Genomic DNA, 26,991 nt, shown 5'->3' with positions numbered 1-26,991 from the left:
TTTATTAGTTTCATCCATTGCTTCTTATTCTGCCTTTTTCTTTATGGCAGCCCCTCAATTGTTAGAACACTGTTATCATGTCACCCTTATCCATTTATTTATTTATTTATTTGTTTGTTTGTTTATTTATTTATTTATTTAGTCAAGTGATTATTAGAAAACAGGTATAAGTATAAACATAGTTATGAATACATGAAATGGATATGAATAAGAAAAAAAACAATAGGACAGGGATGGTAGGCACATTGATGCACTTATGCACACCCCTTACAGACCTCTTAGAAAAGGGGTGAGGTCAATAGTGGACAGTCTAAGGTTAAAGTTTTTGGGTTTGGGGAAGAAACCACAGAGTCAGGTAAAGTATTCCAGGCATTGACCACTCTGTTGTTGAAGTCGTATTTCCTTCAATCAAGTTTGGTGCGATTAACCTTGAGGTTGTATCTATTGTGTGTTCTTGTATTGTTTTGGTTGAAGCTGAAGTATTCATTGAAAGGTAGGACATTGCAATATATAATTTTATATACTATACTTAGATTGAACGAAGGCGTAGTTCTAGGTTGTCTAGGTCTAAAATTTCAAGTCTGGTTGAATAAGGTATTCTACAACGAGTAAAGGAGTGGAGAACTCTTCTTGTGAAATATTTCTGGACTTTCTCAACTGTGTTAATATCAGATACGTAATGTAGGTTCCAGACTGAAGAGCTGTATTCAAGTATTGGTCTGGCAAATGTTTTGTATGCTCTAATTAGTAGAGTGATATTACTGGAGAAAAAGCTACGTAAGATTAGGTTAACAACTCTTAATGCCTTTTTGGCTATGTAGTTACAGTGGGCTCTAGCACTTAGGTCATTTGAGATGAGTACTCCAAGGTCCTTGACAGAGTTTGGATCATCAACAAGTTGTTGACTATTCAGCTTGTATTTTATTTTCTGATTTTTTTTGCCAATATGTAAGACAGAGCATTTATTTGTTGAAATTTGAAGTTGCCATTTGTTTGACCATTCTGATACATAGTCAAGGTCTTTTTGAAGGGTAGCAGTATTGTCTGTGGTGTTGAACAGCTTTACATCATCAGCGAAGAGAATGCAGTTGCTCTTAATATGATCACAGAGGTCATTTATGTAGAGTATGAAAAGAGTTGGTCCTAGAACACTGCCTTGGGGACACCATTGTTGACAGGTACAGAATTTGATAGGATGCTCCCAATTTTGACCATTTGTTGTCTGTTTGAGAGGAATGCTTCTATCCAGTTATGTAGTTGTCCAGAGATACCATAAGATTTTTGTTTTAGGAGTAGTTTGTCTTGCACCACTGAATCAAAGGCTTTACAAAAATCTATGTAGATTCTGTCTATTGTTTTGCCCTGTTGTGTAGTCCATATGTTTTTGCAGTGTAAGAGTTGCAGATTACAGGATTTGAGATGAGTACTCCAAGGTCCTTGACAACGTTTGTGTCATCAACAAGGTCTTGACTATTCAGCTTGTATTTTATTTTCTGATTTATTTTCTTTAGACTAGAATACCCAATTCCTGCAGCTGCAACCCTCAGGTTTCCTAATCATTTTATGTGCACTTATTCTAGATTCTCAGCATCTTTTTATATCATTGCAACCAAAATTGGATACAATATTCCAAGTGTGGTCTTACCAAGGCATTATAAAGCAGTATTAATGCATCATGTGAACTTGATTCTATCCCACTGTAAATGCAGCATAGGATTGTGTTGGCTTTTTTGGTGGCTGCAGCATACTACTGGCTGATATTTAAGTGGTTGTCCACTAAGATTCCTAGATCCCTCTTGCAGTTACTATTGAACCAGGTACCACCTATTCTATACCTGTGCATTTTCTTACCTAAATGTAAACCTTACTTTTATCACATTGAATTTAATTTTGTAAGATAGGGCACCACGTTCAAGTCTTTCGAGATCCATTTGGATCGTAAGTCTATTTTCTGAGCTGTTGGCTATTCCTGCCAGCTTGGTGTTGTCTGCAAATTTGATGGGTTCCCTTTTTATCCTCTCATCTAAATCATTGATGAGGATGTTGAAGAGTAGTAGGCCTAAGACAGAACCTTGGATATCCTGCTTCATACTTCTCTCCATGTAAATGTAGTTCTATTGAGGACTAAATGTTGCGTGCAGTTTGTCATCCACTTATGAATCCATCTGGTGGTGATGCTGTCTATCCCGTATTTGTCTATGTTACCAAGAAATAGTTTGTAGGCTTGCAAACTGACAAAGAGAAAGCCTACATTAATGTAGCAGGGATCTGCTGATTATGTGCCATGAAGTTATTTTTTATTCCTAACAACCACATAAATAGATTTTTCTCCATGACCATCTATTCCTAATCTGCTGTTTCAATTTTCCCAACAATGCACTCATTGTCACTTTCATTTAGTTCATCCACCTTGCTGTTGGTTATCTTTTTCTCTTTCCTTACAAACTATTTACAGAATTTAGAGAACAAACAATTTAGAAGTATCTTATTTGCATTAATGCTCTTAACGAACACCTCTTTTTAATGTTTTGCAGTTTTATGTGGTATATTATGTTATCATATGTACAGAATAATCCTTCAGTAACAAGGATATGCACATGGAAACATTTATGAGAGTAGTTATGAATAATTATTCAGCCACACACAGATACACTAAATTGAGTTAAAGTTTACTTTAAGAAATAGCACAGTCCAATAAACAGTCCAGGTCATATACATTTTACAGTCCAAAGAATATCCAATTACAAAGTCTTCTTACTGGTTGCCTTTGTCGTTTACAGTAAACAAAAATATCAAAGTATAAGCACAGCATAAATACAACAGAGAACCTTAGATAGCAACAAAATGTCAGAGAGAGCAAACTATGATTTCTAGCTCCCTCTTATGGTAATTTGCAATGTAATCAACCAATTGGAATATAGTATAAATCAATACAAGTGATTTTTTCTTAAAGCTACAAACATACATTGTTGATTTATATATTGTCAACCCAACTAATTGGTGGACAGATTCCTAACATATGGTAAAAAAGAAATATGGGTGTAGGTAAAGTCTACATAATAATGATTTCATTTCAACTGCAGTTGCATGAAAAAGCTAATCCCTCTCCCAATCAAATTGTATATTTCAGTAAATCCCTAGACAGACAGATTTATTAAATTTAAAGCTTTAAATTATAATTTATCAAACAACTGATTTAATACCAGTAATCAAACAATAGACTGACTCAGCAATCTTGATTATTTACTTGAGCAGGAGGTTAATGAATACATTGCATAACACAAGCAACCCAAGACAATCGCACAAAAACAATTTTCATCAGAGTACCTACAAGAATCTTACCAGAAAGATAATGAGAATAAATGCATCTTTAGGTTTTTTTTGAATGGATGGCCTGACCAGCCTATCACACCTCCGTGACAAAAGTTACCCAAATATGTTGCCACCACTTACTGTCTTGATCCACTAATCTGTTAGATCTCACAAACAGAAAAATAAAAGGATCAGCAGGGCCAGCACTTAAACCTAATTCATAACACAGCTGCTTCTATACCACATCCCCATTCATACAAGGGAAGGAAACTTTTCCCATTGAGGCTTTGATATAACAAGAAAAGTTGAGAAGTAGAATAAAAATCAACCAGTTAAGGCATTCAGAATACGATATTTGCAGGCTGTACCAAACATCAGGTCCCAAAGGCCATTCATAACTTTTTTTCCCTCCAATGAAAATTTTACTATGTTTGGGAATGTTCAGGGTTGAAAGTATTCTAAAATCCTTGCTATGCAGATTTTCCCATCTTGCTAGCTATTTTTCTTCTTTTTAAATGTGCCACTGATTGGAAAATGAGAGCTACATTGTTGCATTGTTTCAAAAGGTTAACAGTAGTAAACATCTAGAGCAACACTTGAATATCATTGGCATTGACATAATCATGGTCAATTGCAAAAAGCAGCTTTATTTGGGACAGCTTAAATACTGTGACAATGCCTTTAATGAATAGAATAGAATATTTTTTATTGTCAAGTGTGATTAAACACACAAGGAATTTATCTCCCGTGCATAAGCTCTCAGTGTATATACAAACAACGAAGTAATATAATCATAAGATACTAATAATAGAAGGTAATAGGAAAGATGAGAAGGAAGGCATTAAATAATAACATCTGCCTATCTCAGGTCTCTGCCAAGGACTCAGTAGGTGAATGAAAATGCCATATACAGTATAACATCTGGCTGGCTTTGTGGCTAATCATCATAATAATGGAATGGTGGTAAAATATACATGTAAGCATGTTGTCCAGCCCTATCAGGCTTTAATCACCCTTTTTCTGCCCATATCCTCTTTTTCAAGTAAAGCTCACCAAAAGATGCTCAATCATTCTTTACAAGAATATCTGGATATGGGTGAACATCTTTTTGCTCTCATCCTAACAAAAATGGCCAAGCTCCAGTATTATATCAATATGCTACCTGTTTTTCATAGATAATCTGATAAAATGTTCTTCTACTGTTGCTTTGCATATATATTCTTTTAATAAAAATGACTTATTTTATATTCAAATGTTTAATTTTGTTAGGAATGGCAAGTCTGAATCGGCTTGGAGTCTTATTATTTTCAGCCTCTTCAGGGGGTCTGCCTGCTGAAGAAATAACATTTGCAAAGCTGCTTCAACGGGAAGGTTATTCTACAGGTCTTATAGGTAACAGATCGGTATAGGTGCATGTTTTTCACGGTGTTTCACTTTAAATAAGTGTGCTTCAGAGGTGGTATTCAACCGGTTTGCACTGCCTTGGGCAAACCGGTAGCGGTGATTTGGTGTGGGTCGTCGAACCAGTGGCGACCCCTGGCTGGCCACACCCCCAACCCAGTTGCCTAGTCGCTCACTTGCCCCAGTCGCTCTCCTAGCTTTCCCTACCATGTGGTGGCTGGGCACAGCTTGGGTGGATGTCCCACAGCTGCTGCACATGTGGGACATCCACCCTGCTGGACGGTGTGTGCAGCCACTACATTTGCAGTGCGCATATGCAGTGGCCCCAGGACATCCGCCCACCTGCCCACCCACCCAGAGCATGCTTCTCCTGGCAGACGCATCTCTTCCGTACTGGCCTGGCCTGGCACAGCCAGCCAGTAGGTGGCCACATGTCCAGCCATCCCTTTTGAAGCACTAGAAGCCTCTCCCAACTGGCCGACTACTCTCTTCCTCCTCAGCCATATAGAACAAACAGGCAGAGAAGAAAGGGAGCAGCCGTCCATCCAGTTGTGCTGAAAAAGGGGTGGCTGGGACTGAAAAAAAGTTGTTTCCATCCACCTCTTTCGGAGTGCTGCACCAGCAGACTCAGTGGGGTGAACCTGTGTGGCCGGTGGCTAGGATGCAGTGGCGGCGGCAGGTTGGAGAAGCACAGCAAAGCCTGTTGAAGAAGCCTATAGCCACTGCATGTTTTTTTCAGTGTGGAAGGTAAGGTTTCAGGCAGTCGAGAAAGCTGCCTAGCCCAGAGCTGCTGGGTGTGTGTGTGTGAGGCTGCAGCACACGCCTCACTTGAATTTCCCAGCTCCAAAAGCCAGAAGGGAGGAAGGCTTTTTCAGGCAATGTGGGACAGGACACTGGCTGGGATGAACCCTTGTAATGATAGATTCTGCAGGACACTTGGAAGTCTGTGTGTGTTTCAGATGGGTCTCCCTTCTTAGAGGGAAAGGAGAGAGAAAAAGAGGAAGAGAGAGGGAAAGAGAGAGGGAGGGAGAGAGGGAAAGAGAGAAAGAGGGAGAGAGAAAGAGAAGAGAGAGAAAAGAAAAGAAAGAAAGAAAAGGGAAAGAAAGAAAGAAAGAAAAAGAGAGAAAGGAAGAAGGGATAGACAAAGAAAAATGGAATGGAAGGAAGGGAGAGAAAGAAAGAAAGAAAGAAAGAAAGAAAGAAAGAAAGAAAGAAAGAAAGAAAGAAAGAAAGAAAGAAAGAAAGAAAGAAAGAAAGAGAGAGAGAGAGAGAGAGAGAGAGAGAGAGAGAGAGAAAGAAAGAAAGAAAAAGAAAGAGAGAGAGAGAGAAGGAAGGAAAGAAGGAAGGAAGGAAGGAAGGAGGGAGGACAAAATGAAAGATATATGAATGAATGGATGGATAGATACGTGGAAGAAGAGGGGGGAGGAGAGAAAAAAAGGAGAGGAAGAAAGGACACAAACCCTGGCTTCAGAAGACCCTTTGAAACAGCACAGCAATCTAGGGCTGGAAGGGCTCTTGGAGGTAATCTTCTAGTGAAACTTGGAAAGTTTAAGACTTGTGGACTTCAACTCCTAGAATTCCTGAGCTAACATGACTGGAGGAGGAATTCTGGAAGTTGAAGTCCACAAGTCTTAAAGCTATCAAGTCAGAAGACCCCTGTTCTAGTCCAACCCCCTGCTCAGGCAGGAAAACTCTGAGGATGCCAAAATCTGAACAGAGGTCCTGGGAAAGGTGTCAGAATAACAGAACAACACTTAGAAGGGACCTTGGGGGGAAGTCTATACTATTTCAGAGAAATGGCTGTCCAGTCTTTTGGTAAAACTTCCAGTGTTGGAGCACCCAGAACTTCTGGTGGCAAGCAATTCCCCTGGTTAATTGTTCTCATTATCAGGAAGTTTCTTCTTACTTTTAGGTTGCTTCTCTCTCTGTTCAGTTTCCATCCTTCTGGTGCTTTGGAAAATACATTGCCCCCACCTTCTTTCTGGCAGCTCCCTAAAAGCCTGTTGCCTATCACTTTCTTGGGCAAAGCATGTGAGCCATTTCCTCCTTTCAGTGGTCCAGGAAAGTACATCTATAGTACAAAGATGATAAAGTCAAAAAAAGGCGAATAACATTTTTACAGAACTATAGATGTGGTGAGGCTGGGTGTGACAAGGAATGGCTGGTAGGGGAGGGGCCAGGCAAGGCACCCTTGATGTGAGTGACATTGAGTTGGCCACACCCACCCAGTCATGTGACCCCTCCAAGCCATGCCCACCAAATAAGCCACGCCCACAAAACTGATAGTAAAAAATTTGAGTCCCACCACTGTTGTGCTTATCTTTAAATTGGTTTTCAAAATGATTTACAGGTTAACATTTGAATAACATCATGGTTTACGTGACTATGTGGTCCAATATTATATAAAAAAGGCAATCTGTTAAGTCTGTAGGTGCCTTTAGTTAGTTAATGGGTTTCTGAGGCCTGTGGTGAACAGGATAAATATGCTACATTAGTAGAAAAAAATATATAATAGCCTTTAATTCCATCCCAACTCATATTAGCTCCCTTTAGTCCACTATTAAGTAAGATCTGTTTATCATCAGAAAAGCTGAGAAAAAGCAACTCCAGATTAATAATAAAGGCTAGACTGATCTTTCTACTTTTTCAGTAAGAATGCTTATACACACATGCCCAAAATGTGCATCCAAATAAAAATGTATAGTGGCACATTTTTCAGAGAAAGTAAAATAATAACAACAACAACAACAACAACAGATGATGATGATGATGATGATGATGATGATGATGAAATCAAGTGAAAAGAATTGTGGTTTTCTTAGATAAGACTCTTTAGTTGAAAACTATTTCAAAATTATTCAGATGATAGGGGGTGAATATTTCCTATTTTATTTATTTTTAATTTATTTACATATAGTTTACAATATAGAAACACGATAATACTTTTTAATACATTTTTGCATTCAAAAATGTAGGAAATTGCTTTCATCATATTGCATTACATTGTTCATGTATATATTTTTGAAATATTATTTTGGTACCTTCATATTAAAATGTAAATATGTATTTCTAAAATCTTTATTGAGGGCTAACATACAATCTGAAATCTATGTACATTTTTTTCATCTAGGCAAATGGCATCTTGGTTTAAATTGTAACAGCAGTCGTGATTTCTGCCACCACCCCTTAAATCATGGATTTGATCATTTCTATGGAATTCCTGTGAATAATATTAGAGACTGCAAACCTGGGGGTGGAAGTGTTTTCACCAAAGGAATTAAAATGCATATTTCCTCAACCCTTCAGATCACTGGAATTTCTCTTATAACTTTGGAAGTTATGCATTATATTGGCTTTTTCAAAATTCCACATAGAATGGTAGGCTACTTCTTTTTGTTGGTTGTTACATTGATGGCAATCATATTCCTCTTCTTTAACAACTTTCGGCAGCTGAATTGCTTGCTGATGAGAAATTACACTATTACCCAGCAACCATGGATTTATGACAACCTAACTCAGAGATTTACAGAAGATGCCAAACATTTTATAAGAAGGTATGGATAGTTTAAGACTTTGGAATATTACTCTGGGATACTAGTGACATAGAGGATGAACTTGGCATTTGTTTGTGAAAAAAATGAAAATATATACATTTATAGAACTGAGGATTTATACATTTTGCTCTTGTCTTTGATAAATTATACTGGTGTTTTGGAGTTAGCACTATCTACATTATCTAAGGCCCTGTTCAATATAGCTTCAGTTCTTGACTTCATATTATTCAGTTACATGAATAGTGAAAATTCAGTTTTATATCTTCTCTTTTTATGGGTGGAGAAAGAACATAGAATAGAAAGAACATAACAGTGTTCTGTATCTATATTTCATCCTATATTTATTCATGGTTAAATTAGTTACACTTTAATAAATTAACCCAGCTATATTAATTTGTGTAAAAGAATCACATCTAAATATGTGACTCAGATCTCCTCTACATATTTTATTAGAAACTAGCCAACCAAATTTTAGTTTATTCTGTTATGCAAACAATATTATTTCTTCTTAGTGAGGAAAATTTGATTATACCTGAAAATAAGTTTTTGTTTTCTATTATCAATCCCAATTGTTAGATTTTTGTGTTTGGAAAACTAGTTATATTCTTTTAGTCTCGTGGAAAGTAAAATACCTAACATTTTCTATTGCTATTTACCAAATTTAAGATTCAGGAAAGGAAATATTTGAAGGTATTCAGCAATGTTTCTGTATAGGAAGCTAAACTTTACAATGATGATTATATGCAGCTTTAAAAGATAATCAAATTCTTTTTTAAAATGAAAAAAAAATTACCTTGCTCTTTTTCTTGCCACTTTGAGTATTTACATTTCAACTCATTTTAAAATTTGTCCAGAGCACTAACATACCTAATTATAAAGGGTCAATTGTACCTACTCTTTATTCTGTAACAACAAAAACTCCTTTCAGGAGTAAATAATATTATACAATTCCCATCACTGCCAATCCCATGAGCAACTTTCTCGCAAGCCACTTGTCAGGCTTGTGATTGCTATAATCAGAATGAGTGATCGAGCCATTTTTCCTCTTCCTTGCACTCTTATTAATGTTCCATCCATGTGTTTACGATTTCATGCCCAGCTTGTTTCTTGCATTGGCACATTGACTTCATAGATTGTCTTGGGAATAAGTGTGTTGGCACTTATTCTGAAGCAGAATTTTGTCTGAGGGATGCAATTTCTGTTCCAGGCATAAGACTGTGTAGTTCAAAGCTTTCTTTATCTGAAATTCAGAGTCCTCAACCATCTTTGCTTTGGGGACTTCAATTTTACTTTAGGACACACTCTTGAAGCTTTCTGCTATAGATGAAGGATTCTGAAAACATGACATGCAGGGCTGCTTGTTCATAGCATATTTTTTTTAAATATCAGCAAACACTAAGGAATAGCAACTAGTAGCAGCATCTTCACACCTCTCCTTTTAAAGGAAGTTGTTAATGCTGTTCAGAAAAAAACAGAAAAGACAGCAGCAATCTTACAGCAAGGTAGTCAGTGACCAAAATCCCTCCAAAGAAAAAAAGAAGGAAAAGGTAATTGGCATAGTACTATACATGTTTCTTACATCGAAATGCACAGGCTATTTTTATTTTTGAGAAATTCCCCAGGCATTCCCATATATTGCTACCAACTTATAATTTTAATAGGACAGAGGGGAATAAGAATTCTTAATGTAGTGTATTATCTTGCAATATTGCATATTTGGCTGTTTTATGTATCTCAGTCTTGTAAACTTAATTTTACTTAAATGACACTTTCAGAATATTAGAATTGATTGATTGTCTATATCTTTATATTTATTTTAAGTGATGAAGACTTAAAGCAACTTACATTAAAGGACTCTGCTTTTGGGCCACAAGCATTAGAAGAAAGAACATTCCTTACTTTGAATTATGATCTGTTAGGGTTATTAGAGATTTTTCATTTCTCTTAAGTAAGATACTCATGAAATAGCTTAAAATGAGTTATATCCTTTGTATAATAAAAATACAAAGGAATGTTTTAGCGGGATAATATAATTGACCATCATCAAAGAGAAGGACGTGCATGTTTAATTGCCGTGTAAATGGGTATGAATGAGTACATATACATATACATATATATATATATATATATGTATATATATATATGCGCCAGTGTATGTGTGTGTGTGTGTGTGTGTGTGTGTGTATATATATATATATATATATATATATATATATATATATACAGTATACACACACACACATACATACAGTATATATATATATATATATATATATATATATATATATATATATATATATATATATACACACACACACACACACACACACACACACACACACACATATATATAGATACAGTATATATATACAGTATATATGTTTTCTTAAGTTTTCGCGGGTACTTACATGTATGGCATTCAGCTTTGTTCGGGTATTTTCCCACGTCATTGTAGTTGTGCTTTTAAAGTTGTAGCAGCGTTTTGGCAGAATCTCATCTGCCATCATCAGGCTTCTGTATAGTGTTCATCTGTGAGTCCGGCTTTTATAGTGGTTTCAGATTTAAATTTGGGGCAGCCTATTGCTGTGCCAGAATGGTTTTTTCTTCACCCTGATTGGTTGGGAGTCTTGGTCTCTGTTTATTGGTCTTGGAGTTTGCTGTGTTCTGCTTGATTGGTGTTTCTAATATCTCCTGTCTGTTTTTTGGCTCTTTCTGTCTCTTGATTGGCTGGCAACATGCCTTGGTTTTCCAGGTCAATTTTATCTTGGGGTTTCTAAGGATGGCTGCTATTTTTCTGTCTGTTTTGAAGGCAGTCTTGATGTGATGTCTGTGCAGTATCTTACTAATTTTGTCTGTAGTACCTCTTATGTAGGGCAGGACAGCTGTTCCATAGGTCTGTTCATCTTCTGGGTCTCTATTATGTCTCAGTGTGTTTTTGTGGATCAAGCCGGTTATTTTGCTTTTGTGGAAGCCGTTGGCTGTCAGTACCTCAGTGCATAGTTCAGTCTTAATGTGTGTCTTGTCTGCCAGGCATTTGGTTCTAGTAATTAGTGTTTTGGCCACGGAGTTTATCTGTGCTGGGTGGTGGTGGGATTGGGCGTTAAGGTAGCGGTTAGTGTGTGTTTTCTTCTGGTATACATTGTGTCCTAGTGTGCCATCTGTTTTTTTTTTGTAGATTAGTACATCTAGGAATGGTAGTTGTTTGTTTCTGTTTCCATGGTGAACTTGATTTTGGGGTGTGTGCTGTTTAGGTGTGTTAGGAAATTGTTTAGGTTTTCTTTTCCATGGGGCCAAATCACAAATGTGTCATCGATGTATCTTAACCATAGTTTGGGTTTGTGGATGGCATTGGCCAGGGCTCTGGATTCGAATTCTTCCATAAACAGGTTTGCAATGACGGGTGACAGTGGTGATCCCATAGGGGCTCCTTCAATTTGTTTGTATCTTTGTCCTTTGTATATGAAATATGTGTTGGTTAAGCAGTGTTCTGTTAATTCCATGAGGTGTTTAGCTGGTTGGTATTTATTTTTGATGATTTCAAGGGTCTCTTTTATCGGGACTTGAGTGAATAGTGAAACACGTCGAAACTTACAAGCAGATCTTCTTGCTCCACATGTAGATCTTTGATCATTTCCAAGAAGTGGTATGAGTTTTGTACATGTGAAGCTGCTGTTTCAGCATGGGGCTGTAGCTGTTTTGCTAAGTATTTGGCTAGGTTTTGTAGTGGTGCTCCTCTGGAGCTGACTAAGGGTCTGAGAGGTATGCCTTCTTTGTGTATTTTTGGGAGGCCGTATAGTTTGGGGCATCTGGAAGATTTTTCTCTTGGGATGATCGTCTGTTGGATCTCTTTGCTCATGTGGCTGGTTATAATTTTCTTCTTGGTTAATTTTTCCAGGTATGTGGTTGGGTCTGTGTTTATGGGTTTGTATGTGGAGTCTTGGAGTAGGTCTGTCAATTTGGTTTCATAGTCTTTTCTGTCCATTACTACTGTGGCATTCCCTTTGTCTGCTGGGAGTATGATTATGCTGTTATCTCTTTTCAGGGTTTGTAGCGCTTTAATTTCTTCTTTCTGCAAGTTGCTTTTGGGTGGTTTGCTTGTGCATAGGATGTTGGTAACTTGGTGTTTTATTTATCAGCTTCATCTGTATTTAATTTGGTTAGGGTGGATTCTACTGCACATATGATGGATTCTGTGGGAATTTTTGGGGGTGCTATAGCATAATTGAATCCTTTGGTTAGGACATCTGTTTCTGTTTTGGTGAGTTCTCTGTTGGAAACATGGTATACTAATTGCTTCAGGTGTCGTTGTGAGTTGTTGGGGGTTTTCTTGTCCTGTTCTAATTTCTTTAATTTTTTCAAGAGTCTATTATTTTTGTAAGTGCTTTCAGATTCAGCTCTCCAAGTTGTAAGTTGTTTAATCTTGTCCCACCCTCTACTTTGGGATTGTGTATGAAGTATATTTTAGATATATGTTCTGGGACTGAGAACTCTTATGTTGCAGTACATCCCTGATATTGCCCCAGGGTCTGTCATCTCCTGTAAATAGACATTTGTAAACAGAGGTGGTTTTCAGCAGGTTCTGGCCAGTTCTGGAAAACTGTAGCAGAAATTTTGAGTAGTTCGGAGAACTGGCAAATACCACTGGCCCCACCCCCATCTATTCTCTGCCTCCTGAGTCCTAGCTGATCGGATAGGGCTTCTTTTGTTGCCCTGTACAGGAGAATGGAGCTGGAAAGCAGGTTACTGGGGTGGGAAGGGAATAGGACTTTGCAGTAACCTTCCCTTGGAGTGGGGTGGGAATGGATATTTTGAGTATCCTTCCCCTGCCATGCCCACCAAGCCACTCCCACAGAACCGGAAATAAAAAAATTTAAAATCCCATCAGTGTTTGTAAGTGATGACTTCTACCTATCTGTATTTATCATTGTAGCCCTATGTTCATAGATAGATAGATAGATAGATAGATAGATAGATAGATAGATAGATAGATAGATAGATAGATAGATAGATAGACAGACAGACAGACACAGACAGACAGACAGACAGACAATAGATAGATAGTGAGAATAGTGAGATAGATATCATTCTTTTTAAGCAATCTGTCTTAGTAATTTTGTTCAGCTACATATGTTCAATTTTAGGCTGGAACCAAAATCTACCTTTGATTCATTACTATCTGGTACTTGAGCAGTGGTAGGATTAAAAAAGTTTTACTACCAGTTCTGTGGGTGTGGCTTGGCGGGCATGGCATGGCTTAGCGGGCATGGCTTGGTGGGCATGGCAGGGAAAGGGTACTGTAAAAACTCCATTCACTCCCCATCCCACTAACCTGCTTTCCAGCACCGTTGTCCTGTGCAGGGCAACAGAAGAAGGTGGGATTTGGGAGGTAGAGAACAGATGGAAGCGGGGCCAGTCAGAGGTGGTGTTTGCTGGTTGACCGAGCTACTCAAAATTTCCACTACCGGTTTTCCAGAACCTGTTGAATACTACTTCTGTACTTGATTAAGTAAGCATTTCCACGGCTCCCGGGAGAACTAGGATTTCCTGAAAGATGTATGCAGGAAGCATAAATATACTTGTAACTACTATTTTAAAACACACAGTATTAACAGAATAACAGAGTTGGAAGGGACTTTTCAAGGTCTTCTACTCCAAACCCCCTACTCAGGCAGGAAACCCTATGCCATTTCAGACAAATGGTTGCCCAATCTTTTCTTTAAAAACTTTCAGTGTTGGAGCATTTTCAACTTGTGAATGAGGCAAGTTGTCTCACTGATTAATTGTTTTGTCAGGAAATTTCTTTTTAGTTCTAGTTTGCTTTTCTCCTTGATTAGTTTCCATCCATTGCTTCTTGTCCTGCATTCAGGTGCTTTGGAGAATAGCTTGACTTCCTCTTCTTTGTGGCAACATGTGAGATATTGGAACACTGCTATCATGTCACTCCTAGACCTTCTTTTCCCTAGACTAGCCATACCCAATTCCAGCAACCGTTCTATATATGTTTTAGACTCCAGGTCCCTATTCATCTTCTCCGTACTCTTTCTAGAGTCTCAACATCTTTTTTACATTGTGGTGACCAAAGCTGAATATAGTATTCCAAGTGTGCTCTTACCAAGCCATTATAAAATTGTATTAACACTTCATGTGATCTTGATTCTATCCCTCTGTTAATGCAGCCTAGGACTACACTGGATTTTTTGGCAGTTGTAGCACACTGGCTCATATTTAAGTGATTGCCCATTAAGAATCCAAGATCTCTCACACAGTTACTATTATTGAGCCAGGTACTACCTATACTATACATGTGAGCTTGGTTTTTCTTCCTTAAATGTAGAACCTTACTTTTTTCACCACTGAATTTTATTTTGTTAGATAGTGCCCAATGGTCAAGTCTCCTAAGATTCTTCTGTATCTTAAGCAGTGGTGGGATTCAAAAAGATCTCCTACTGGTTCTGTGGGCGTGGCTTGGTGTGCATGACCACGCACACCAAGCCACGCCCACAGAACCAGTAGGAAAATTTTGGCTTGGCGTGCATGGTCATGTGACTGGGTGGGTGTGGCTTTTTTTTTTGCTTTTTTGCCACCCCCACCCATTTTTGGGAGCTTCCTAGCCTCAGAGGAGCCTGTTGCTTGTTACCTTCTTGCCATTTTCTCCCATTAATGGAACAATAGTTTCCTTGAGTTTTTTTTATTGTTTTTACATGTTGAAAGAAGCTTTTTGTTGTTGTTATTTCTGACTTTTGTCACAAGCCTTAGTTCATTTTGAGCCTTAGCTTTCTTGACTTCAACTTTGTAGGCTCATGCTATTTTCTGATATTCTGCCGTAGTTATGTGCTTTTCTTTCCACTTTTTATACTTGTCCTTCTTCCCTTTCAATTTATTAGAAAGTTCTTTGTCATCCATGGTGGTTTCTTTTGAGAGCTGTTATTTTTCTTCTTCATTTGGTATTGTGCTAGACTGGGCTTTCATAATCTCATTTTTCAAAATGTCTTAAACTTCTTGGATTGTTTTTCCTTTGAAAATTTTCATCCACAGAATCCTTCCCAAGGTCTCTCTAAGTTTATCTGAATTGACTCTTTTAAAATCCAATACTTTAATTTGACTTTGTTCTCAACATTATGCTTGCATAATGTTTCCTGATCATTCCCACCCAAGTTTCCTATAGCTTTAACATCTACTATCATTTCATCTATGTTAGTGAGAATTAAGTTCAATATGGCTAATCCCCTAGTTCTCTTCTCTACTTTTTATTATTCCTGTAGTAGTTTATTAATCCATGTTATGCCATCTTATTATACTATTATATTGTATGGAGACTAACCTTCATTGTGAAAATAAAAGTGTTCTAATGTATCCTTTTCATATTAAATTTCACTTTAAAATGTTGGTTGATAGATTTTTGAACACAGCTTCTCTGTTTTATTGCTTTGAAATAAATGAAAATAACAAGCATTATAAGAACTGAGCCCAAATTTACTTCAATTGCCATCCTGATTTCTGTTTGGTAGGTTACCAAGTTTTTCTCAATCTGGTTATCTGGTAAAATTCCTGAATGTTAGATTAGCTAACATGTAAGATACTTCCAAAACATTTGAAGGAATTATTACTGAATAAATCATGTGACTAAGAAAGAATTTATATGAAAATAGTCATGTATGATGCATTCCCTAATATTCTGATTTATATTCTCTGTTTCAGGAATATTGACAAACCATTTCTCCTATTCCTATCATACCCTCAAGTCCATACAGCTCTTTATGCATCACTAGCTTTTAGAGAAAAGAGCAAGCATGGCTTATATGGGGATGCCGTGGAAGAAGTAGACTGGAGTATAGGTATGTATGTTGTCTTATCATTCAAAAGTGGTACCTGTCTTGAAATAATGATACAAGTAAATCCTCGACTTACGATCATATTGAGCCCAACATTTTTGTTGCTAAGTGAAAAATTTGTTAAGTATGTGTTGCCCATTTTATAACTTTTCTTGCTACTTTTGTTAAGTGAATCATTGCGATTGTTATGTTAGTAACATGGTTGTTAAGTGAATTTTGCTTCCCCATTGACTTTGCTTGTCAGAAGGTTGCAAAAAGTGATCACATGACCCCGAGACACTGCAACTATCGTAAATATGAATCATTTGTCAAGCATCTGAATTTTGATTAGATACCCATGGATATGTTGCAATGTTCGTAAGAAAAACAATCTTAGGCCCCCTTTTTTAGTGTCATTGTAACATTGAACAGTCACTAAATGAACTATGAAAGTTGAGGAATACCTGTACTTTAGAAACTGAGCCTCATACAGAGTTTATTTTGACGTGTAAAGATAAAAGTTATTATCTCAAATCATTCTTTCAGGAATAAATCTGATGAGATGCAGTTTTTTTCTGAAAACTTAATTTTTGGTGCAATCTTAGGTAATTGGGAAATGATTGTTAAAGCAAGTGCGTGCTTTTCTTATTCTGAACTGAATTATGTTCTTAATTGATATGAATTATTTTGTAAAGCTATTTTAAAAAGTAACAAGAATTCATATTGTGGTAATAGAAAGAACATTTGGACTAAAATATAAAATTAAATGTAGACATAAAGAAGAAATGTTCACCATTGTATGGCATGTGTTTACATATTTACAATATATCACGACTTTCTGTCAAAATGATATTTGATGAAATAATTTTTCATTCTTCTTCACACAATGTGAGGAGCATTGTATCAACTGAGTGTTAGGGCAATATATTATAAGAATATGGAAAGAGACATGCAGTGGTAACAGTGGTTTGTTACTTGAAAAAAAAATCTGATCATGCTATTTATTTATATATTTATTATTTAATTTATTAGTTAGTTGTCCTTCCCTTAATGAAATGACTCTGAGAAGCTTTCAGCTTTCAAACATTAAAATCATAACAAATAAATATATCTAAAACAATAAAAATAGAAATCCCAATCAAGATAAAATTATAGTTAAATGATAGGGAACAAGATTCAATGTGGGAAGATGGGATTACCTCTTAATTCATCAATCACCTCCAAAGTGATGCTCTCCCTGTTAGGTGTGCTGCTTCTCCCTGTAGAAGGTCAGAAGGGCGAGAGCCAATCACATATCAGGGGGTAAAATGTTCCAAAGGGCAGGAGCTATGGTAGAGAAGGCCCTTCTGGACACTGTCAGCTGGAATACTTTGACCAATGGGCCCCGAAGTATGCCTCCTCTGCTGGCACAGGTTCTAATTGTGATCATAAATTTACTGTGTCATAAGCCTATCCACTTTGCGACACAGGAGTGATCCAATTTCTTTTTCTCCAAAGAAAAAGCTTTGTTCGTGGAAAGTCCTAGTCCTTTTTTCTTTTGGGGGAAGAGGTTCTATAGAATTCATGGACATGAATAAGACATACATGGTTGAATCTCTGGATGATAGGAAGACATGTAAGAAATACCTCTAGTACATTTCATGTGGCAACTTATGGATACAAAAGAAGTTTTTTAAAAAAGTTTTGAGTGAGTATAGAACAACTTTTCCTTCCTTGTGATCTGCTGAGATCATGAGATTGAAAAAATGTGAATACATGATTGAATACTTTTGAAATTGGCTTGAGTAACATCATGTCAATGTGTATATCAGGTAACAGATTCTAATAAAGGGAAAAGAGAACAAAGAAGTTAGCTTATGTTGATTGTGTTACAACCTGGAATTTGAGCTGTTTTGTTATACACAAACAAATGTTCTAAGCCAGGGCTATCAAATACTCAGCCTGCAGACCAGGGGTGGGATTCTACCAATTCGCATCTATTCGTTAGAACTGGTTGTTAACATTCTAAGCAGTTCAGAGAACCAGTTGTTGAAAGAAATTACTGGCATAATCCTGTAAGGAAGGCAGGAAGGAAACATTCTGGTGTTGCTTACAGAAACTGCCTCTCCATTAACCCTTATTACATTCTTGACAGGACTAGACTTCCTGTCTCTGGAACTTCTCTGAAGTTTTTTTCCCCTACTTTGCTGGTACTTTGCTTGCGTGGAGTGACCATTCAAAGTTACAATGGCACTGACAAAAGTGACTTATGACCATTTTTCACATTTACGACTGTTGCAGCATCCCCACAGTCTTGAGAGGCCAGGCGAGAAGATGCGCTCCTCGATGTGAGTGATATTGAGTTGGCCACACCCAGCCAATAACATGACCACCAAGCCATGACCACCCAGTCACACGACCACCAAGCCGCACCCACCACCTAAGCCATGCCCACAGAACCGGTTGTTAAAAAATTTGAATCCCACCCCTGCTGCAGACCAGATGTGTCACAAACTGGCCATGCCCAGTTTAGAAAAGGGGAAAAACATCCTGATACGTCATGTGATTCCTCCATGACAATGTGAGTTTGATACCCTTGTTCTAAGCTATAAAATTAAACCAGGTTTCCCTCCCTCCATGGACTTATTTTGTACTGGGTTTCAAACAAAATTCAGAGAAGCTGCTCCCTTCCATTTTGTAGCTTGTTTTATAATTCTGTTACATCATAAATAGGTGCATTCTCTAAATTCCTCTACAGGATTGAGAGATTCCTAGTTAACTCTTTACCTGATTTTAAGGGGGAAAAAACCTAGGGTGATGATTACTGAAGAACCTAAATTAATTGTGTGAGTGTCAGATATTCAGCTAGTATCAGAGAGACAGTGTTTGTGTATATGTAGAAATCTAAGACAAAACATGGAAAAAAATATTCACCAACATCTGCTGAATATAAATGCTGTATCAGCAGCATTTAAATTCACTGTCAACTTCTGATAACAGTGTAATATAAAGGGAATTAGGTTTCTTTTAGATTGTTCCTATTAATTAATGGTAATTATTAATAGTTTGAAGACAATAACACTGAGAAAGAAATTTCACAGAGAGCCTCACAAATTGTCTCTTCTCAAAGTGTGCTAATTTATCAAGTTTTACAAAATAGCACATTATCAGTGGGAATATTGGAATGACTCTTCATTTCTGGAGGTAATCATCTGTGAAATCAAGTTGCACTTGAAACAATCAAGCTGAAATGCCATAGCAACATAATATAATATTCCTTTTTCATTCCTTCTGCACATTAGCTTCCAATATATTTCTGATTTCTATCAAGCAAGGTACAACATTACTTTCAGTAAATAATATATATATTAAAGTATCAAAATCTGATTTTCACCTCTGCAGCAGAAGCATGATGTGTAATTGAAAGAGAATGCTCTGGTTGCAAACGCAGAGAATTCAATTTCATTCACTTTTTTAGTATAAATTTAGCAATGAAATTTATGAATTTCAAGAGCAACAAGATCAAGGCAAAATATATTATTTAAAAAATATATGCATCTTCACTTCGAACTGCAAGATGGGCAGCAAATAAATTTGATAATTATAATTTACATAGAAACAAGTCTTCTCAAATAGCTTTTAGTGTGTGTTTTAAAAATGGAAAACAATTGTCAGTTTTGTGGCAATTCATAAATTTCCTCACAAACTTGACTTGTTGACTTGCAGAAATGGTTCTTTTATCCAAAAAGTATTGCATCATCAATACTACAGTGTTTCTCCAACAATACGGCCTCCCCCAATAGGAAGTCCCAGCATGTTTTATAGGCATAAAATCAAATTAAGCCCCTCCCCCCAAATTAAGGCCTATATTAAACATGTGAAATGGGGAGGAATGGCGGGGTGTGTGGCTTGCCATTAGGAAGTACTTTTGTTGCATACCCGGATACGGTGCTGCCTGCGTTGACTTTGGCATTGGTGGGGCACTTCGTATCGGGAGACCTTCTGCCACTGTTGCTTTCCCTTCTCCCCATGCTACTGCAGTGTTTAGAGCAATGCCGCAGCATTTAGCGCAGCCATGCGCAGCTAGCCAGGGCTCCTCCCTGCAACTGGAGCCCGGCGGAGACACTCGGCTTCAGGCGAAGGGAAGGTGGCGACAGGAGTGCCTGAAGCCGAGTGTCTCCGCTGGGCTCCAGTTGCAGGGAGGAGCCCTGGCTGGCCATGTCTGGCTGCGCCAAACGCTGTGGCGTTGCTCTAAACACCGCGGCAGCACAGGGAGAAGGGAAAGCAATGGTGGCGGAAGGTCGCCCGATACGAAGTGCTCCACCAACACCAAGGTCAACATCCAAGCCGTTGCCACCCGCCCACCCAAGGATGCAAGGGGGGGAATTAATTCACCCCGCAAAAGATGCCCTAGCCATTTTTTCGGGGCTCAAAAAAAAATAAGGCCCGGCCTTATTTTGTGAGAAACACGGTAGTGCATTACAAGCAGCATGGAGCCAACATAATAAACAGCATAATACCTATGTCATCTTTGTATCGATATTGTAATTTGGAATAAAATTGGACAAAGTTTATTAGTGTGAGGCAGCAGAACATGAACTGGATAGCTATATCACCATTTTAGCACAACTGCTACAGGGGTAGGAAATTCACTATATCCCACCTTTAGTCAATCGTATAATATTGCCTTCCTACTCTATCATCTATCTGTGTAACAGTCCAAGTCTTGCAGCTTTACCAGAACATCCAGCACCAGCTAGGATTGACTACCATTATTATTATTATTATTATTATTGTTATTATTATTATTATTATTTTTTTATTTTATTTTTTTTATTTTTTATTTTACATCATTTTTCTCACTGAAGTGGTACCTATTTATCTAATTGCACATACCAAGTCAAACTGAAGCTGAGACAAATGATTAGTGCTTGCTAGGATTCGAACTGCTGGAGTAGAGATCTTTCAGCCACTGTGCCTCTTAGTCGCATATCATGTTAGTCTTCTGTAAGTTTGCAAAATCCAGCTATCTCCTCTTTCTACCTACTCACTCCTTGAAAGGTGCATTCCCACAAAACAGGAGCAATACCATAGCTTTGATGTATCAATTTGCACTACTTTTCAATCAAAATAATTTGAGTATTTTATAATTTTACCGTTGTGATATGTAAGAATTCTTTTCATATGTACTTTTTTCATGTGTTCTTAGATTCTACATTTGGATTAAGTAATGGCCATAAGCCATATTAATTAATAATTATAATTAGTAAATTATTTGCAAAATATACCTATCTATAGAGAGTCTCAAATCCAGGTGATGGTTGTCCCAAAAGTGCTTTTCAAAAGGCAACTGGACCCTCTTGGTTTTTTCCTTGAAAATGTTTTGCTTCTTATCAGAACTGAAGAACTTTCTTGGATAAGAAGCAAAATGTCTTCAAGAAAAAAAAGCGGAGGAAACCAAGTAAGTCCAATTGCCTTTTGAAAAGCATCTTTGGATCATTTAGAACTGTTCTGCAGAATGCTTACATCCACACAAACTGGTTGGGATTATACTTAATATTGAAACAGTAATGTGGAACTTCAAGAGTATTTTGCCTTAAGATGTTATGTCTTGCTTTCACTCTAACAATTCCTAGCTGATATAGCATTTCCTTCAAAAAATCTTGTTGAACTTAGAAAATAAATCCATTATTATGTCAGTACCTTTAAGTTTTCAGATGTTTATTTCTTTTTCTTGTTTTATGTAAGAACATAAGTCATGTTAATATTGGCCAATATAACACAATAAAATATTCTATAACACAGGGTAGAATGTGTTTAATGGTTATAAATTCTTACTGAGTTCAGGAACTCACTGTAAGATGTTACTTTTATGGAACTGGACATACTTTATATTTAAAAAGTTAATTACTCCTCTAAAATAAAGTCATGCAGCTTCTCACCAAGCATTAAGCATTTAGAAGGCTTAATTTAAAAAATGGACAGTGTGAGGATCCAAGGGGATCCAACTGCTGGGATTTTCAAAGAAGTTTCAGGCAAAATAATAAGTCACTTCATGTGTGAACTACTTGTGGATTTAATTCATTAGTTCATCATATTTAAATGATATTGATTAGCAGTGAGTCTTTAGTGTTTTATGAACTCTTTCCAGGTGTCATTTCAATCAGTATTTAAGACTTTTTGCATAAAAACATAGGTATCTATTACACAATAAATGATGTCAAAACTATATTGATTGTGTCGTGACATCATAATACATAAAATGTGACTTACATGATGGTAGCAATATCCTCTATTATTCTTCTGTGGAAACCTTTTTACAGAAATTATGTGATTTACTATCCAATCTACACTTGTTCTTCATTAAATTGAATATTAAATTGACAACAATTTAGTGCTCAGTGATAGTGCACCTAATTTTCAAGCAGAAAAGCTCCAGGTTCAATATTTAGCATAGTTTGATTGCATGGAAATATTTCTATCTGAAACTCTAAAGAATTACTGTAAAACATGTCAAGTATCCTCATCAAATGGACTTCCTATAAAATAGTTTCCTATCTACCTTTAAAAAATTTCCATCCAGAGTTTTCCAAACTTTCCAAACTTTTCAAAAATTTTCATCTCATGGGAAAGACTGAGGGATTTCAGACTGCAGTGCAACTTCTATATTGCTATTTTCAATTCAATAAGATTATTTTCCTTCTGTCCTTTCATTTTGAATCTTAATCCTTTTATTTCTAAACAGACAAATAGGGAAAACACAAACTGCCACCTCCCATGCACCCCACAATATTAATTAAGTAGTATCAAGAACATGTTCCTGGAAGGTTATCTGCAGGCATTATAATTAATTTCCTTTGATTCTTTATTTTATTATCTAATTATGAATTGTGAATACTCGAGCAGAATATGTCCTTGTCTTTTTATATGATATTGCAAAGTATTGTTGGGACTGTTAACATCCATTTATTTTCTGGATGGATTTGCAGAACATGTGAAGTATATTAATATTAAGTACTATAATGCTATTTAAAATATATAGACATGCACATTAAAATATATAGATATATCCACATTAATATAATGGGCCAAATTTAACTTTAGTCATATTTGACCTAGACCCATTAAAGTTAGTCAATAATACACCTGCATCTACTCATGGCATTCTTTTTAATCCTCAAAGGCTTAAACAAAGGTATTGAATCTCAATTGTTTTTTTTTTTTTTTTTTTCAGAATGCTATTTACTTTTTTCAGGAAAAGTTAAAGTACAAAATATCAAATACTGAAAAAAAAACGAAGGAATTAAAAAGTGTCTTTTTTTAAAAAAAAGAATAATACGTGTACACATAACATCCTCCCTAGTTGAATGTTGATTAATATAATACAGCAATGTTAATCTCTCATTCCTTACAAAACAGGCCAAAAGAATTTTAAACTACTCAATTACTAAATCTGTTTGCAAATTGTTAGCCTGTCACCTATATACTATATCAATAGCAAATAGTTAACAGGAAAGACACTAGAAATAAGAATAATATATAAAAATGTAAAAATAGTAAAGATTATCAATAATAATGAAAAAAGACAAGATTAAAATTCCAAAACACTCTGTTAGCGTACTGTTATTATAATCTACTGATAGAAAATTTATAATATTGATATTTTTGTGTAGAAAAGCCATAGCCAGTTATTTAAATTTCTTGAATTTTTTTCCCTGTAATTTGTTTGAGTGAAAAAATACAAGTAAATTGAATAAACCACCAAAAGAACTATAATGGCAATTAATTTTAAACGACTTGAACAAAATGTTACATTACTCAAAAAAGTAAGTATTTTGTGGTTTGCATTATCATCATTTTTCAAATGAAAAGGCATACCTGGGTTGTGATGCTATTGAAAACAGCCAGTAAGTGATGGAATGAATAATATAAAGCTTTGAATGAATCCATAAATCAAATCTATGATAAATATTTTCCCTTATCAATGCTATGGCATTTATCAATTTTTCTGTGAAACATTTTTAAAACTAAGACCATATGGATTTTATAAAATTATTTAAAATCAACACTATAATTGCTATTTTCCTATGCTGAGATTTGAATTTTATTTTAATTGCATTGCTTTTTAGGAATTTGACTTGTTTGATATTTTGAAAATGTTACTTCTCCAACTGTATTCTGAATATATTCTGCATCAGAGAATAGTACCCATGGTACTTGCATTTTCTTTGGCTGAAAACTTCTGCAAGTTTTCCAAGAAAAAATAACCCCTGAATTTTTCTGGTTAGAACATATATAAGCTTGTGTCAGCCTTCAAGATTTTTCTCCCTTTGCTTTGCTCTCTTTGCTTTGCATCATAGGAAGTAAGCTGGAGGTGTTACAAACCAGCACTGTATTAGCTGGGGGGGGGGGGGTACATTCTTGCTTAGGTTTCTATCCTATGCTATGCACAGCTGCAACCCTTTATCAAACTATGTCAAGGTCAACGGACAGAAGCCTCATCACCACCTGGAGATACCCACATGATGATATACACAACTTTTAATCGGATGAGCCAGTTGAACTATTGGAGGTGGGAACGTTGCCATTACTTTGTATATGTGATTTACACGCCCATTTTCTCAGATTCAGAATTCTTTTGTTGCTACCACTTGATTTCCAGTAAAAGATATCTTTTCTCTGATTAAGTATTTTTTCTTGGATTTTGAATGGAGCACCAGCTGACATTATTCTGAATCTGAGCATTTCCAGCCCACTCAGAGAAATAATAAATTTTCTTCTAAGGGAATCTGAAAACAATGTCAAATCCAGCCAGTGACCAAGAAGACCTGGGAGCAACTGGAGGACAAGATTCTCTGCAGCTAGAGGAAGCAGGAGAAGTCGACTTGTTAAATCTTGGGGAAAAACAAACTGTAAAACCCAAATGGTCCCTGGGAGTCGGTTGGAAGGATCCTGAGGAAAAGCCTCCTCCAGGAGTGACCACTACCCATCGGCATGGAAGAGAGGAGCCATGGCAAGAGAAGGAAAGAAAGAATTTATTACTAACTCAAGCCATGCATCTTCTAAATGAAGCTATCGGAGAACTTCAAACTGATCAAAGGTATGAGGGAGACGAGGGGGAGGCAGCCCCAGCCAGAAGAATCAGAGCAGCCATTCCCATAAATCAACCTGGGCTAGCGCAACAGGCAGCAGCAGCCCAGGGGCCCAGCGGGAAGAGTAATTGCCAGAAGATGTAGAACTCCAAAGGTGCCCCCATTGGAAGTAAAATATGGGCGGGCGGGGATCCCAAGGAGTTCTTTCTGGCACAAGTCTGGAGCCATATGGAGGAATACGGATGGGATTTTTCCTCAGAAGCAGCCAAAGTTAGATGTGTTACTCTGGAGGGAACAGCTCTGGAGGGCTCTGGAGGGAACAGCTACAAAGTGGATGGTGACTTTGCATAATGATAATGCCCCTCAGCTGATGAATTATGACCTGTTCATGACTGCACTGCAGGCCAGGTTTGAAGACCCACTTGCTGAATGTAAGGCCAGAATTAGGTTGAAGACCATAAATCGGGGCGGAGATCAGTGGCCGACTACACCCAGGAATTTAGAGAGCTGGTGTGTCATATTCGAGGCTGGTCCCAGGGAGCCTTGATAGAAGCTTTTAAAGATGAGTTGAATGAAGATGTATATCAAAGCTGTATTGCCAGAAGAGACCCCAGTGAGCTGCAGCTGTGGTACGTGCTGGCAGCAGAGGTGGAAATTGATCTGACCTGAAACAGATGCCGGGGGGGGGGTTTGGTTGGAGCAAATCCTCCCCCACCAGCCCTTGAGAAGCCTTAAAACCTCAAAAGGGAGGAATGGCGGCAAAACCCAAGACCACTGCCTGTTTCTGATGTGGGAAGGAAGGACACCGGGCTGCAGATTGCCGTGCCAAGCTAGAACTAAAGGGGGCGCCAGGAGGAGGAAGAAAACCCCAAAAAATCCCAGCAAAGCCTCGCGAAATGGCGCTTAAAGCAGAGGAGGTTGTAGAGATCGCCCCTCCAAAAGGAGAGGAGCTGGGAACTCCAACCTCTTCTGAAGAAAGTGGATTCGAATCAGAAGATGACTCACTGGTAAGTCCAAACAAGGGCCCTATGACCATTCCAGTGAGATTAAGGGTACCCACATCGGGAGCCAAAGGGGAAATGTTGGCCTTGTTAGACTCTGGGTGGACAAGGTGTGTAATCAGCTCAGAGGTAGTGGAGAAAATGGGCTTAAGGCTGAAGACTTTAAAAACGCCCATAGCTTTTTGCCAATTGGATGGATCGGTAGCTGGGGGCAGCCCTGCACATTTCATAATGGAACCAATAGAAATGACGATGGGGAAGCATAGAGAGACTTTGTGTTTTATTGTGGCTCCTGGGATGGAGCAGCCCCTAATACTGGGGTTGCCCTGACTCTGGAAATGGAACCCCCATGTTGATTGGAGGAGAGGGTCATTGCGCATACGTACTGACCAGTGCCCAGATGGGGAGGGGCAATCTCAACCGAAACTCAAGAATCCCACTGAACTGGCCTCCACTGGCACCGAGAACCTGAAGGGGGAGGAGAAAATTCCAGAGGAATATTGGGAGTTAAAGGAGGTATTCAGTGAAAAGGCCTCGGATGAGCTTCCCCCCCATCGTTCAACAGATTGCAGTGTTGAAATTCTACCCGGGGTGAAACTCCCCCAACCGAAACTGTACTCGATGACACCGTGGGAGCTAGAAGAGCTGCGGTCATTTATCGATAAGAATTGGGAACGTGGTTTCATCCCACCCGCTAGACCCCGGGTAGCAGCCCCAGTATTGTTCCATGAAAAGAAAGATAGCTCCCTTTGTTTATGTGTTGACTATGGAAACCTGAATACTATTTCAGTGGAGAACATGTACCCCCTCCCCTTGATGAAGGATATGTTGGCCCACTTGG

The 26,991-nt window shown here is 37.5% G+C and overlaps 1 protein-coding gene across 5 annotated transcripts in view; it reads left to right on the top strand.

Annotated features, from left to right (window-relative positions):
• The window catches only part of STS (steroid sulfatase), a 241,759-nt gene that overhangs the window by 63,516 nt on the left and 151,252 nt on the right, over positions 1-26,991 (top strand). For 3 of the 5 annotated variants that reach the window (XM_087938374.1, XM_087938375.1, XM_026707342.2), the window contains exons 4-6: positions 4,582-4,704; positions 7,844-8,267; positions 15,966-16,102. In XM_087938374.1, the coding sequence (XP_087794500.1) occupies positions 4,582-4,704; positions 7,844-8,267; positions 15,966-16,102 (684 nt within the window). The remainder of the gene's footprint in view (positions 1-4,581; positions 4,705-7,843; positions 8,268-15,965; positions 16,103-26,991) is intronic. The other 2 variants (XM_087938372.1, XM_087938373.1) reach the window with 1 other exon arrangement.

This window comes from Pseudonaja textilis, chromosome 8 (assembly GCF_049901715.1).
Source record: "Pseudonaja textilis isolate UNSWEBS1 chromosome 8, rPseTex1.2, whole genome shotgun sequence".
In the NCBI taxonomy this organism is placed as follows: Eukaryota; Metazoa; Chordata; class Lepidosauria; order Squamata; family Elapidae; genus Pseudonaja; species Pseudonaja textilis.
The sequence above is the reverse complement of the archived record's forward strand: the minus strand, read 5'-3'. Positions and strand labels throughout refer to the sequence as shown.